Source organism: Micropterus salmoides, unplaced genomic scaffold, assembly GCF_014851395.1.
Source record: "Micropterus salmoides isolate LMB-PRFRI ecotype aquatic unplaced genomic scaffold, ASM1485139v1 Ms_hic_scaffold_17, whole genome shotgun sequence".
Lineage (NCBI taxonomy): Eukaryota > Metazoa > Chordata > Actinopteri > Centrarchiformes > Centrarchidae > Micropterus > Micropterus salmoides.
The window spans coordinates 20,230,991-20,246,093 of NW_024040817.1; the positions used below are offsets into that span (position 1 = coordinate 20,230,991).

The 15,103-nt window shown below is 40.0% G+C and overlaps 1 protein-coding gene across 1 annotated transcript in view; it reads left to right on the forward strand.

Moving 5' to 3' along the window:
* gabbr2 (gamma-aminobutyric acid (GABA) B receptor, 2) overlaps positions 1 to 15,103 on the forward strand; it is a 203,150-nt gene that overhangs the window by 174,063 nt on the left and 13,984 nt on the right. Inside the window, exon 14 of the mRNA XM_038725903.1 lies at positions 13,434 to 13,544. Coding sequence (XP_038581831.1) covers positions 13,434 to 13,544 — 111 coding nt within the window. The remainder of the gene's footprint in view (positions 1 to 13,433; positions 13,545 to 15,103) is intronic.

Consider the following 15,103-nt stretch of genomic DNA (forward strand, 5'->3'; position numbering starts at 1 on the left):
TAACAATGCTTACAAACTACTTTATAGTGTGTTGAAAACCATTTATTAAATGTTTATATACTGCTTATAAATGCTTAAATGTTGCCCTTTTCGTAAAAGTTGTTCCGCAAGTTCTGGAGTTCTACCTTAAATTGTTATCTGTCACAGTTTGGCACACAGCTAACATGCTTTTGTACTGTCTGACTATCTTTATGAGGTGCCCCTAGGGACATTATTCAGAATTACCATGCATATTCATGTACTTTTCCTCTCACATACGCATATAAAACCAAACTCATTCACATATTATACTGAAAAGCTCACACACATACAAGTGAAATGCTCTCACACACACAACTGAAACGCTCTCACACACACAACTGAAACGCTCACGTACATACAAGTGAAATGCTTTTACATAAACTACTGAAACGCTCTCACACACACAACTGAAACACTCACGTACATACAAGTGAAATGCTTTTACATAGACTACTGAAACACTCACACAAATACAAGTGAAATGCTTTTACATACACAAATGAAACGTTCCCCCACACACACAAATGAAAACCTTGCACACATATAAGTGAAATTCTATGGTTGGTCCCAGCCAATGATCCCAGCTTGCACTTCAGGTAAGTTAACATTAAAGCTATGCACCAAAACTTTAAATAATGACTTATATGTTATTGACATTATACATAAGATTTAAAATGCCTTAATGATTTTAAGTATTTACTGTAATTGTGGTTTGCAACACCACAATTGTCTAAACGTGAATCAGCTTTAAACTAAGTTCTAACTGTTAAATGTCTAACAAACTATTTGAAGCAAATCAATTAAACCTGAATTCAGATTTTCAGATGAGTCACTTGATTATAGTGTTTCTTTTAATAAGTCAATGGTAAGCTAATGTTAAGTTAAATATGGTAACATGAGCTATTTTGCTTGCATAATGGTCTTTTTGGCCTATTAAGGCATTAAAAGGCCTTCTCTACTTCTTTTCCCACTCCCTGCTAGGAAGAGCAGCACTGGATCTCCTCATTGTCCACTGTGGTTTTAAACGTCTGTGTTTTATGTCCATTAAAAAAATGGTTTATGGTTTCCATTGCAATAAATTCTAAATATATTTATACTTTAGACTTATTTTGTCTTTACTACTGACTGAAAATGTTCATTTTACATTCTGATTGTCAATTGAAAGAACCAGCTCATCATGCAACACAGATAAAACATCGAATATTAAAGCTTTTGCTAAGGGAGAGCAGTCTAGTATAAGTTGAAAAGTGAAAATACTGTTTCGTCTTCTGAACTTGGTCAGAAAAGGTCAGAAGATGAAATATTTATGCAGTTTTTTTAACATTGTACCTTATACTTGAAGATAACATAGGAGCCTTACACTCAGCAACTAGAGCCAGAGGAGGTTTTGAAGAGTGCCTTTTTTGCTGCTCTCATGTACAGTAAGTCTAGTTTAAAGACAAGAGAATGAGCACAAATCCAAACAAAACTGGTGCTTAAACAAAGAATGACCTGCTGACTGAGAAATTATGAACCCCACTAGATGTATCATTAATTGCAATGTTGCAAACTCTGAGGTATTCTCAGGCAAGTAGCCCACACAGAGCAAAAATCAGCTGATTGAATGCACTTGTAGCAAATATGTGATTTCTATCAGTTCATGTTTTTCACCCATTTGCCTCACTACACACTATACAGTAAGCCAATAAACATGTAATATCCACAAGACCTACTCAAGAGTCATAATAAATTACACCTCCATCTATAGAGCTTCAAAACTATTCAGTGTACAAATAATTATTCTTTTTAATGCAACTTCTTAGTGAATGTCACATTTGTCTCAAAGAATTTCTCCTTCTCCTCTAGCTCTGCCAGGAGCCTGTCTGGTCAGAGTGCGCCTCCCTATGGCACCTCCCAGCGCTGGTGTGCTGGCATTTGATAACTAGCAGTGGGCTAAAGCCGACCCATCTGATTAGTATGAAATTGAGCATATACTTTGGAAGAAATCAAACTATGCGCCGATGCTTGTCAGAAGCAATAGACATAATGCTGTTGTACGATCAACAGTTGTTCGCATGTATTGTGAGATGTGTGCTTTTATTTAAACAACTTCCTGTTCAACTGAAATGCCTTCCTGTTTAACTGAAATGCCTTCCTGTTCAACTGAAATCCTCTCAACAACTACATACTGAAATGCTTTTATACAACATACATTTCACTTGAGTGTGTGAGAGCGTTTCAGTTGTGTGTGTGAGAGCTTTTCAGTTGTATGTATGTGAGAGCGTTTCAGTTGTGTGTGTGTGAGAGCGTTTCAGTTGTGTGTGTGTGAGAGCGTTTCAGTTGTGTGTATGTGAGAGCGTTTCAGTTGTGTGTATGTGAGAGCGTTTCAGTTGTGTGTGAGAATGTTTCAGTTGTGTGTGTGTGAGAGCGTTTCAGTTGTGTGTATGTGAGAGCGTTTCAGTTGTGTGTATGTGAGAGCGTTTCAGTTGTGTGTATGTGAGAGCGTTTCAGTTGTGTGTGAGAATGTTTCAGTTGTGTGTGTGTGAGAGCGTTTCAGTTGTGTGTATGTGAGAGCGTTTCAGTTGTGTGTATGTGAGAGCGTTTCAGTTGTGTGTGAGAATGTTTCAGTTGTATGTGTGAGAGCATTTCACTTGTATGTGTGAGAGCTTTTCAGTTGTGTGTGTGAACGTAATATTTTCAGTTGTGTGTGTGTGAGAGTGTTTCAGTTGTGTGTGTAAAAGCATTTTACTTGTATGTGTGTGAGCTTTTCAGTATAGTATGTGAATGAGTTTGGTTTCATATGTGTATGTGAGAGGAAAAGTACTTGTATATGCATGGTAATTCAGAATAATGTCCCTAGGGGCACCTCATAATCTTTGTCCATTTGCTGTACACAGTCTATGTTTGGCATTAACTTTCTGTGTTTTAAAAGTGAAAAAAATACATTTTGGCAATAGCTTTGTGGCAGGCTGCCAGTGTGACAGCAGTGTCCAACCAGACTCTACATTGACAAAGACTACTTGCTGCAGGTAAAGTAGGATAAATAGGGAGAATATGGATTGAGGGGAAAATTGGGTGCTTATTCTTGTAAAAGTACATCATTTGTACTTACAGGAGATCCTGGGCAAAACCTAAAAGATTATGATCAAGGCTTGCTTTGGTTAGGATGAGGCAATCAGAGCTGCTGTCTTCAACTTTGAAATTCATCTAAGGTTGCCATCTGGGTTATGGTTGGACATGTGCAGTAATGTCATGGTGAGTGTACAAGAAAATATCCTCTAAATGGGTATGAACTTTTTCTTTTTGGCATCACCGGCGTAAACCTCCCTGTCCAGCCAGCTGAGCTAATCACCCACTATGCACTTCTCCTATGTGCTTGTCTAAAGGCGATTACTGCTGTTCAGAATTTCATAGTGGGCTTGTGAAAACGCTGCTCGCTGCTGCTTTTCAAATGATTTCCTACAAATTACTGTGGCACCAGGATGCCTTTCATCTTCCCATCTCTTTACCCTCTATGCTCTTGGTGTGTTTTTCTCCCCCTGCCACTCTCCAAATCCCTCATCCTGGCTTTTCTACATCTCCTTATTCATTCTTTAAATACCTCCATCCTTGTAGCATTTCCCAGAATACTAAATAATTGCAGTTGCTTCTCCTGTTTTCTCCAGTCCTCAACATTCTAAACAAAAAATTACACTTGAGTAACAGTGGTACAGTATGTGTGGTACTTTTCTTAAACTACTTTCAACACAAGATGTTTACCATTTGATACTCTCTTTTAACTTCAGACAACGGCGACAGAGTGAAAGTGAACTTTATTAGCATGTATGAGAACAGTTGGTGCCACACAGGATAATAGTTATTGTTTGTGTGACATCTCTATCAGACAGCACTGTATCAATGTGTTTATGTGCCCAGGAAAACAGTTGGCGGGACTGGTACCCTGGGCACTGGCAAAACATGATGTCATCCGCTGACATCAAAATGTCACCAATAAAAAAATCTAAATATGTTATTATTATTTAATATACAACATATGGCATTGCTTACTGTTCTTAGAGAGAGATTTCAAATAACCTCAGCAAACATAAATGTAAATGATTTAATCCCTGGAGTAATCACAACACAATAATTTTATGCAGTGTTTTTATGATAAAACTTTTACAATTTCCCTTGAGGGATTCCCATTTTCTCTTTTACTGCACTATTCTCTGTAGCTTTCCTGTTGTCATTTTTTCATCACTGTCTGTTGTGTACGCCAAGTGTGTACACAGGGAAACAGGCAATTGGACCCAAAATGCAGACACCTAGGCTGAACAAATTCAGGGGCAAATGTCCAGGAAGAACGTGCTTGACAGGGGTAGAGCATGAGACCTCATGCGGTTTCCGGTGAAGGCAGAAACTTTCTGGATGTCAGCAGTGAAGGCAGTGCCCCTCTGGAGGGCGTCAACATAGGCAAATCCCCCCTACAGGCTGACAAGGGTGGAGATCTAAGGCTTGGTGTGCAGGACCAGAGACCAGAAACAGGGCAGCTGAGCGGGACCCATCGACAGGACAGCTGGGCTGGGGATGGCAACAGGGAGTCTGGCAGGAGAATCAGTGAGGCCAGAAAAAAAAGAGGTGGCTGAGGCACAGCAGAGTTTGAGTTTTGCTCCTGCTCTAGGGAAACAAAAAACATTTTTGCTCAAGAGCGGGGAGTTTCCGCATCTCTGGGACAGGGATGCTGCACTTCTGGCACAGAGACTTGCTGAAGAACCGGAACCAAAGTCAATTGACCCTTTGCTAAGCCGCACCCACTGTAGATACTGTTGCTTAGTCTGACAAATTGTCGGACCTGACGGATTTTTATCACGGCGCTGCCACTGTTTATTACTGCACTCCCTGGAGATATATTGTCTAATTTTTGGAAAAAGTGATCTCACAAAAGAGCAGACAGTTTTGCAGTTGCATTGTGCATTTGAAGGTTGTATTCAGGCTGTCAAACTGACGTGAAAAAAATAATGATAGAAGCTAAAGCCTACTGATCACAGAGTAAAAGTGAACCACCATATCACCTGACTATTGAGAAAGAGGACAACGATATTAAGGATCAACACTTTTCCTGTACAGCTGGGTAGCGTTAGGTCTCTGTTCACTATTACAATCATTAAAAAGCAGAACAGTAGGGCTTTATAAGTACAATTATAAGTATAATTATATTTAGTAGTAAGTTAGCTAACTAACATTACATTAGCAACAATCCACAGCCTGTATTTTTCTGGATTTGTTTTAGGTTTCGGAAAGGGAATAAAACGTACTTCTCCTTTCAATCTCTCTGGTTAAGAACTTTAACTATTACAAGTACCCCAGGAACAGTGTTTGACCATATCTTGGAAAAATACGGCAAAAAAAGCTAGAAAAACGACTCCTTTTACATTAGAGTCAATGGAGCGCAGCCATGAAAGCGTCGGACCTCAGTTAGAGCCAGTGTTGGGCACTGTAATAATATTACTTTTCCCAGTAACTAGTAGTGTAACTAATTACTTTTCTAAAACAGTTATATTATTACTAGTTACTAAAGCAAGTAACGCTGCGTTACTCCTTACTGAACGCACCATCCTTGACGTGAATCTACGATTGCGCGGCAGTTCAGCAGCACCGGACTTTCTGTTGTTCATGTCCACTGATAGCCAAAACTAAAGGAAAAATGGAGAACGAGGGAGAGAGGCATTCTTTCCACAGCTGTAAGTAGCTACTGCCAATATTGCGTCACAGTCTAAGATGCAAAGAACATTGCCATCTAGTGTAAACTCAGTGCAACCAGCAAAAAGCTTGTAACCGCAAACAATTCTACATCTGATTTATTGAAGCATCGGTTTAAGAAAGTCGGGGGATTGCCATAACTCCACAGAGCCAGTTGATTGTTGATGCATTTCAGGGGAAGTATCTGGTAAGCTGGACAACACAGTCTCTGGAGCACTAATCAGCGTAACCTCTGGGGCGCTCGGCAGCTGAGTCTCTGGATTGTTGGGCAGCTCCATCTCTGGAAAGCTGGGCAAAAAGACCTCCACAGCACTGCACTGTGGCTAGGATGAGGAGCTGGGTGGTGATGAGGACGAACCGCTGGTCAGCGGTGAGGACGAGGAGCAGGTCTGCAGTGACTCACACTGCAGAGACGTGGTGAGCCACGTCTGCTTCTGGAAGGATTTATAGAAGGTGGATCTGCCTGGAAACTAGCTTGTACTGGACTTCCTGACAAGATAGCTCAGTGTAGGCTAACAGTCTGTGGAATCTCTGGCTTCAAACCCTAGTTTAACACATATGATTCTTGTAGTCTAGCCTGGAAAGGAGACTTACAAGCCTGGTCTAACAAACCGTAAACAGGGACAGGCCCAGGAGTGGGGGTAAGCAAGCAAGCTTTTGGCTAGCATTCGGGATGCTAGCTGACTGGTTGCTAGCAGGCAAGGATACAGGTAGATGGCTAGCAGTCAGGATGCTAGCTGACTGGTTGTTAGCAGGTTCAAGACTTGCAGACTGGGGCGTTGGCAAATGGCTAGTGGCCTGGATGCTAGCCTCAAAGTACTGAGGTAAATCCACAAAGCACACACTAGGAAGGACACTTTTAAAATAAAACAGGAAAACAACTCAAAACCCCAAACTACAACACAGTGGCTCCATTCGAAACCCTCTACTACATACTACTGGCAACTGGTATGCAGAATATACTATATACTGCATACTGTATGCAGTATGTAGTATGTAGTATGAAACTGTTAAATTTATTTATTTTGCAGTATACTAGGCCAGGCTTAGCCAGTTTCCGGGTTTTCAAAATCAGAACAATAGGAGGAATATAAATGTATGTACCAAAACTTCTTTTTTAAAAATCTTATTTAAGGAAAACAAAGCTGCAGCCAAACTGTAGCAGATATTTGCTTTGGTATATTGGTGCATAAATAAAAGCAAATAAAAACCGAACAACTGTAACATTACACTAACAATGTAATGTCTATTTAGAATAATGATTATAATAAAGCAAAAAGAGTCCCCTTTTAAACTATTTCTGTGGTTTATTTTTTATTTTTTTGCAAAGTGCTTCTATGTTTCACAAGCCTGTCAATCACGAGCCAGATTTCTCTTGATTTAAGTTAAAACATTACAACATTACTCAGAATGTATTGACAGAATATCAGCGGTACGAACATTTAAACTGTCTCACAGCTGCGGGTCTTACCTCTCACGTTGTTGCTGAATTCTGCTGCTGCGTTGGCTGCAGCGGTCTGTGTGGCTGCGGGACCAGCTCATTAGCTCCCCCTTGCGGAGCTTCTCAACTCCGAAAACGAGCACAATTTTCGTAAAACTGCTGTTATTTGAAATCTACACAACTGATTTCTTGCCTCTGCGTATGAAAATTGTAAAACAAGTTCTGTTGTTGTCCTCTAAAGAACAGACCAGTTGTAGCGCTTTGCATCATGGGACACAGGACATGTGTGTCCAGTCCAATGCATACTGGAGATTTTTTCATAATCAATACACCATCCGGGTATTTTTGGCATACTGCAGATTTTTGCTTTTGTCCAATCAGTACGTACTATTAGTATAGTAGGTGGTTTCGAATACAGCCAGTGATTTTCTCCACAATTTCTCATCTCTTTCACCATGGTTGAATCTCCTCTGTTGTAATTGCCAGTGTGAGTGATGGAGTGTTTCTGTTAGTGTTTGCCTCATCTATAAACACACTCATACAATCCCTAACAGACACACAAATCAACAAGTCACAAGTCACATTACATATGTGTGTTCACAGAATGTGCAATCGTTGGCACCCATTGGGTCATATGCATGCACACACACACACACACACTACGACACACACACCTACACACACACACACACACACCTCTGTGTGAAGAGGCTGCAGGTGAGAGGTGGCAAGTTATGCGTGAGCTCTCCATTTCCTCTTTCACTTATTTGGCTATTTCTCCTAGTCTACACCAGAAACCATATCCAGAAATAAGCCCTGTAGCTGTGATTGTGGAGTCAACGAAAAACAGGAATGCAGGATGCACTACAGTATATGGCTGTCACTTTTGTTTTATGGTTTTTCACTGCACGTGGGAGGAGTGTGACAATTTGCCACAAATCTTATGGAAGAAATTTTCCAAAACACATGATAAATTTTAGGTTTTTAAATGTGTTTACCTTACTTACCAGGCAGCCTAAACACATTCATGGCTAGTTTAAATTTTTTGCTCTAAAGGAGGCTACATCATTGTTGCATGGTACCTAGAGGCTTGAGATTTAATTGCTGCAACAGCATTTCATTCTCAAGATTTGTTACAGCATCAAAGAATCAAACCTGAGAGAGAAAATAGTAAAACATGGACATTGTCAATAAGATAATGTAAATTAGATTTTTCAGGAGCCAACTCTCAAGTCTCAGGTGTCAGAGCTCAGGGTGATGTTTTTAAATCAAGTGTAGTAAATGGGCTGAAACAAGCTCACTGAAGAAGGAAAAATGTACTTTCATCTGTTCCTATCTTTGTGAACCATGGATTCTGTGTCTCCGAACAGCCATATTGATCAAACAGCACTTGTGTCTAGAACAACACATCTGATTGTCGGATAGTAGGAATTTACAGTCAGCTTGTCCCTAATCTTTACCTCCATCTCTCCACCTTTCCATAGCTCTGATGTATGTATGTATTCACCCGCCCTTCCCTCTGCTATCAACTTATCTCTTCCTTTAGAATTTCATCTTCCTTTTATTTTACTCTTCCCTTATCTCTATGTTAAAACAAAATTGATATCTATTTCTCTTTCCTTCCAATGCCGTCATTTTGTACCTTCCTTCCGCCTATACTGCTCTCCCTATATTATTTCATTAGTTTCCACTTCCATCTTTACATCCATACTTCTTGCGCCTGTCTTCTCTGCATCCCACCGTCCATTTCCCTCCATGTTTTTCTCCCTCTTCCCTCTGCCACTCCCTTCATCGCCTCATCCAGCTCCATCTCTCCATAGAAAATCTGCCAGTACTGTGCCCGCTCCAGCCCTCCCAGAGTGATCCCGTTAGAGGGCTAATGCTGTGAAAAATGACAGTGAACCGGCACTTTTACTGCCGTCACCAACGCTTTGGGGCCGCCCGCCGCCCACGGCCCTGTTGCCTGGCAACTCCCCAGACAGCTTCCCTCCAAAAGGCAAGAGCTCCTGTCTGCTCTGCTGCGATAGAGACCCGAGCCTAATAAGCATTATATCTTATTTTGTCTTATCATTTTGTTGTTAGTGACACAAGTTTGCTCGGAGCTGCAGCTATGCAAAGAGCACTGATGCAGAATGTGTCTTTCATATTGAATGAACAAAATTATTTGCAACAAGTGTGACTAGAATTGCTGTTTGAATAAGACATTGCTCAGCCAAAAACCTAAATATACATACATAAATGACGAAGATGCAGATGAAGCTTTAAAAAAAGGGCTGAGATGTTGGGCTGACACTATTCCAGATTTCTTAAACATAAATGTGAACACACAATTAACACATCATACTGCAGTTAACGTCCAGAACTAGTTGTAGTAGTATTAGTAGTAGTACTACTTACAGGGTATAACTGCTTTGCAAAATGGTCACAATGTCAGAATGAAAAGTGCTTGTCTGTTTAAAAACAAGCTGATATCTGACACCTTGCTGTACTTTCGGATCTTTGCACTAAAGGCCTCACCAATATGCAGAAGGGTGACAAATTAAATCTGAATAAATGAGAGGAGAAACGTAACAAACACGGATGCTTCCCCGCAGGACACAAGCGGTCACTAAATGGTTTGATTATGGAAATGATGCATTCACAATCACCAAAAAGGCCTACAGTAAGTGATTTTGGATTAGGGATATAATTTGTAAGAATTGTGTTATTTTCCCAGTTATTTTCACCGGGGACACTCGTCTCCTTCTCCCACTAGTAAATACCCTAATCTTTTACCATCATTTATAGTATGAGTTACGTTGCTTATTCCAAGGCCACTTGGAATTCTTTCAGAATAAGAAATACTTTATTTTATTTTATTTTATTTTGATAGCACAAAGGCCATCAAATAAAACAATGAGTTTAAATCCATGGAAATTTTGAATTCATCTTAGGGTTAAGCATGATTTTATTTTGCTAATTTGCTAATGTTTGAAAATAATAACCATTCATCTGGGACGCTGGCAGTCAGTCCCAGTTGGGGGTGCTGACAGAAGTCTTTATAATGATGTCAGAGTAAATGGTGCACAATAATTGTGTTTTTTAAATTAATTTGAATGGTCAGGATAACTTATATAATAGTTATTAATAACTATTTACAACAGTTTGAGAATCTTTTACACTACAGCAGACAGCACAGTTGAACACAAAAAAAGCACAATGCTGACATAGCAACTACACAGTCAACAACAGGAACTAATTCATGAGAACTGCAAGGAGATGAGGAGGGAGAGACAGCGCTTGGACAGCGCCCATGACCACTTCATCATTGTTTATAATAAATAATAATAATCCAGCACGGTGAGGATAGAGATGTTTCATAGAGGAGACGAGCGAGCTATCTGTCTGTCACTGTTAACAGAGACTCCGGGCCGGAAGTAGTAGTTACATACACTTCACTGATAAGCCACAGAACTGTAGAGTAACATTAGGCATCATGATCAAAGGACGTTTTCATATCGAATCCGTGTCCACATTCACATACTCTCCCTTTCTTGATTGTTCATGTGAACTCTCTCAACGAGCTCATTGGCTTCATGGTAAAGCTGAACATGTTTTAGCAAAAGAAACCCAATATAACATAATAATAATAATAAACAGCCAGCCAAACCCAATCTTATTGAGGCATTTCTCTTGCTCTTGTTTAGGCTGCTTGAGCCCACAGAATGACCCAGTGCTCCCGATGGCCAGTCCAACTATGGTTTCTTATCGTATTCATTTGCTAATTTACCAAACTACTCAAACTTCATCTCAGTCGACCTCATAAGTTCACGCAGTCACAGCTTTGCAACTATTGTCTGTATGCTGTTATAAATAAGCTGGTTTTCCAGCGCTTCACACCAGGCTCTTAATTGAACCTACCACTGGTTATGTGCATAGTGTTTCCCTTAATGTTGCCCAATAAGATATAAGAATTTCAACAAATAGACAATGATGTCTAAAAACCGTATGACAGTAAACAGGCAGATGCAAAAACAATGAAATAACCTAGGGCAGTGTGGGCGGGGCATCGAGGTCACTGGGGGTGAGGCCTCTCCTTGTAGAGCATCATCTTCCATGCTAAACCCCAACTACTATAGTTTAAAGTGGCCAGCAGCTTGCAAAGTTTATTTATTGTTTACATGAAATATTAAACTGTCACTTCCTGTTAACAAAGATGATTCCTGCCACTGGCTACTGCCCAGAGACTTGGCCAAAACAGGGCATCTCATGCTTAACTTGTGATTTTCTGTTGCTCAGTCACAACACATACTAGGTTTGAAAATAGTTTGAAAAATATTTCAGAAGTTACCTGTTGCTGTACGATGGAAATGTCATACTTGAATCTCAGGATCCCTTTTCTATACTGTGTCAACTGATTGTGGTTATGTGGTTATATATATATATATATATATATATATATATATATATATATATATATATATATATGTATAGCCTGTCTGGGTGTCATCTCCTGCCGCACTTTCCTGCGTTTCTACATCCTTGTTGGCTTTTAAAGCAGAAATTTGGTCTACCAGTCCTTCACCTAAAGTTAAACAGAATCCAATACACACTCACTGCCACCAAAGCAGTCCTCAATCTTTAATGTGTTTCTGCTTAGAGACAACAGAGGTTATGAAGATCTTTGGCAGATGGTGGAAAATTTGACTCTACGTCTGAGTTTTAGGGGGTTCCGCCTGCTATGTTGTCGCAGTGTCTTTTTGCAAATGCCGTGTGATGTGTAACTGCATACGTAATCCTTGGTGGGATTGACTGCTGAAAGCAGAAGACAGCAAGTACAAGCTGTAGAGGAACGCTGTGTGGAAGTTGTATTTCCAAGGCGGAGACATGGGAATTAAAGCTAGAAAACTGTACTATAATACAACACTTCAAGGATATCCAGAAATTGTACGGTATCTGCCTATTTCTGTTCATCTCTATGGGGTGAATCAGTGCAGCTCTTTAAGCACCAATTTCCCATTTTAAGTGATCCTATAGAGAACCAGTAATGTCAATCCATCAAGGTCACAGAGGAAAGCATGAATAGCTGCAATTTCCATTAATGGGAGCTGAATAGAGAACATGGGGGTCAAAGTGACTAGTAGAAGAGGTATTTTGCAGCACCTAGAGGGATGTGTATGTGTAGGTGTATTTATGAATGATGAAAGCATTCACATGAGACACATCAAAGTCCACACTCAGTGTGGTATGTATGAGGTCAGAAACAAAGCTAACATATTCCCTTTCTTCATCTCTCCTCATCTTGCTATCTGCCTTAAAGGAATTTGCTTATGATCAGAATTTCAGCAAATGATACACTAAACTGTAGATGCCTGTACACCCATACCCATACATGCACACACACACACACACACACACACACACACCATCTGCTAAGACATGTTGTACTGTAAATAAGCCTAAAGAGAGAGACAGGCAGACACACCTAGCGAGCAGCATGGCATTATGCCCAGCCTTGCCCCAGGTGTCTCAGAGTTGATATATTGGTGTAGCCTCAGATGAGTTCATGCAGGGCAAACTAATGCTCTTATTAAAGGCTTTTTAAATCTCTGCCTAACAGGGAGAGTTAGCGAGAACGAGGAGAGGTGACGTGTTTTAGCGTATTAATATCCACCTCAGGTGATAATTTGCCCTGCAAGTCACCAATTGCGGTGAAAGACAAGTGGAAATGAAAAGAAAGCAAAAGAAATGGAGAGACGGGGACAGGATGGAGAGATAGCATGACAGCGACTGACTGAGAAACAAGAAAGAAAAGAGGAGGTGTAAATCACATTAATGAACAAGCTTCATTAGTCGTGCCCATTAGCGTCCTAAGCACGGATTAATTTAACTTCAGCCAACTTTGGAGAAGCCCAGTGGCCATGATGGGACACAGTCTAATTACACACCTGGATGTCTGATCACTGACACCCTTCATTCTGACTACCAACGGACAGTCTGGGTACCTTTTGTCCCTGAATGTGCAGTTAGAACACCTGCAAAGAGAAAAATAATGTGGAAACAGTTCATTTGCTCACTGAGGATTTCTTCCTTTTTCAGCTCGTTTACTGGTTTTCTCTGTTGGTTTTATTGTTCCTCAAGGAAATGAAGCATGTTTCACTGTTACTGTACATTTGGTATTTGCTTCGACTTATTTTTTCATCTGCCTACTTACTTTTTGATAAGGTTGTACTTAATTCTCTTCTGTGTATGTGATTGTTTGTATCGTCAACAGGCAGACCCCCAAGGCCGAGACATAGCCATCCGTCCCTTCTTGGAGCACTGTGAGAACACCCACATGACCATTTGGCTGGGCATCGTCTATGCCTACAAGGGACTGCTAATGGTGAGAGAAGAGCAGAGAACACAAAATATCATCATGTACTCACAGTCTGAACACACAACAAATGCATACTTACACTCTGATGTGAATGTACTGTATAAATGTATCTGCTAATGTGACTCTTAACCTTGAGTTTTAAAGACAAAGTGAAATGAAAAATACATTTTCCAAGTCTTAATCCTGTATCCCTGCAATAGTTATTCATTCATCTCTTGTTATATGGTAAATTTGTGTCAAAATCATGATTTTTGAGTATTTCCGTATTATGAGCATAACATAAAAAAATATTTCTCTGTATCTATCATATCTACTCAAAAGTACAGTTACACATTTATGGAAATACGCTTTTCACTAAAAGGAAATGATAATGTGAAAAAGTGTTATTGTCATGACTGAGATCTATTTCAGCACCAGCCACTATCAAAGTATTGTTTTTATTTATTTATGTATTTAATTTGGCCCACTGCTAAGACACACATTTTGAACAAAAAGTGCAGGGAGGTGTCACATCGGCCCCTGTGAACGGGCACTGCACTAGCACATAGAAAAGACTGGAGATATCATGTAAAAACACGAATAGTTTTTTACATTTCAGTTTTTGTACCGATTGAACAAACGAGATATATCGCATTAATTAGTGAGCTTTAGAGGTGCTGGTAGGTGGATTTTATTAGCCTGGATAGTAGTTTTCCCCTGCTTCCAGTCTTGCTATGCTAAGCTAACAGACAGATGTGACAGTGGCATGGATCTTCTCGTCCTTACAGTTGAAATGATATCTGTTCATTCTTGTGGCTTTACAGACCCTTGTCCATTGCTCCTACTGATTTAATGCAAATAAAAATCAAGAAACATTCGCCTAACCTTCGTTATTGACTATTATTGAAATTTGTATCATGATAGATCAGTAGCACTGACTTAGTGTTGGATAAAGGGTTGTGTTCACTGATTTAATTAGAATATTGTTCATTATTCTGAGTTCAGAGTACAGTTGATACTGCTGGCAGGCACTGAACACTGTTGATTCACAAGGGCACGTAAAAGGAGAACTCAACTGCCAAAACAAATACACTCCCTTCAGTGCCCCCCTCTTCAGACCTTTTCCTCTTTGGCTGTTTCTCGGCCATCTCTCCTTCACAGTGCCTGGAGTCCATCACTTTCAAATGTGCCGGTGTATACTCCCTCACTGCCCCCCTCCCTCCATCACTCCTGTGCCCTAGTACTAACTGTTGCTGATTGGCTGGAACAATGTTGTGTGGCAAGGTCCACATCACTTTCTTTGCTTTCCATTTACCAGCCAGGGCTGTGTAGGAGAACAGAGAGCAAGCAAACTATGAGGAAATATTCACTGAATTTAACAAGGTGTATTGGATTACAATAACGTCCCTTTAACCTTTTGATGCACAACATGGGTCAAAAGTGACCCGCCTGAGTTTCTATGTCTTTGTAATAAGATGTATTTCATCATTCAGTATTCCAGGTATTCCTCAATTAACTGATCATCAGAAATCATTAATTTCGCTTTAAAGTAAGTAAAAATAAAAAAACTATTGTTTTGTGGTAAT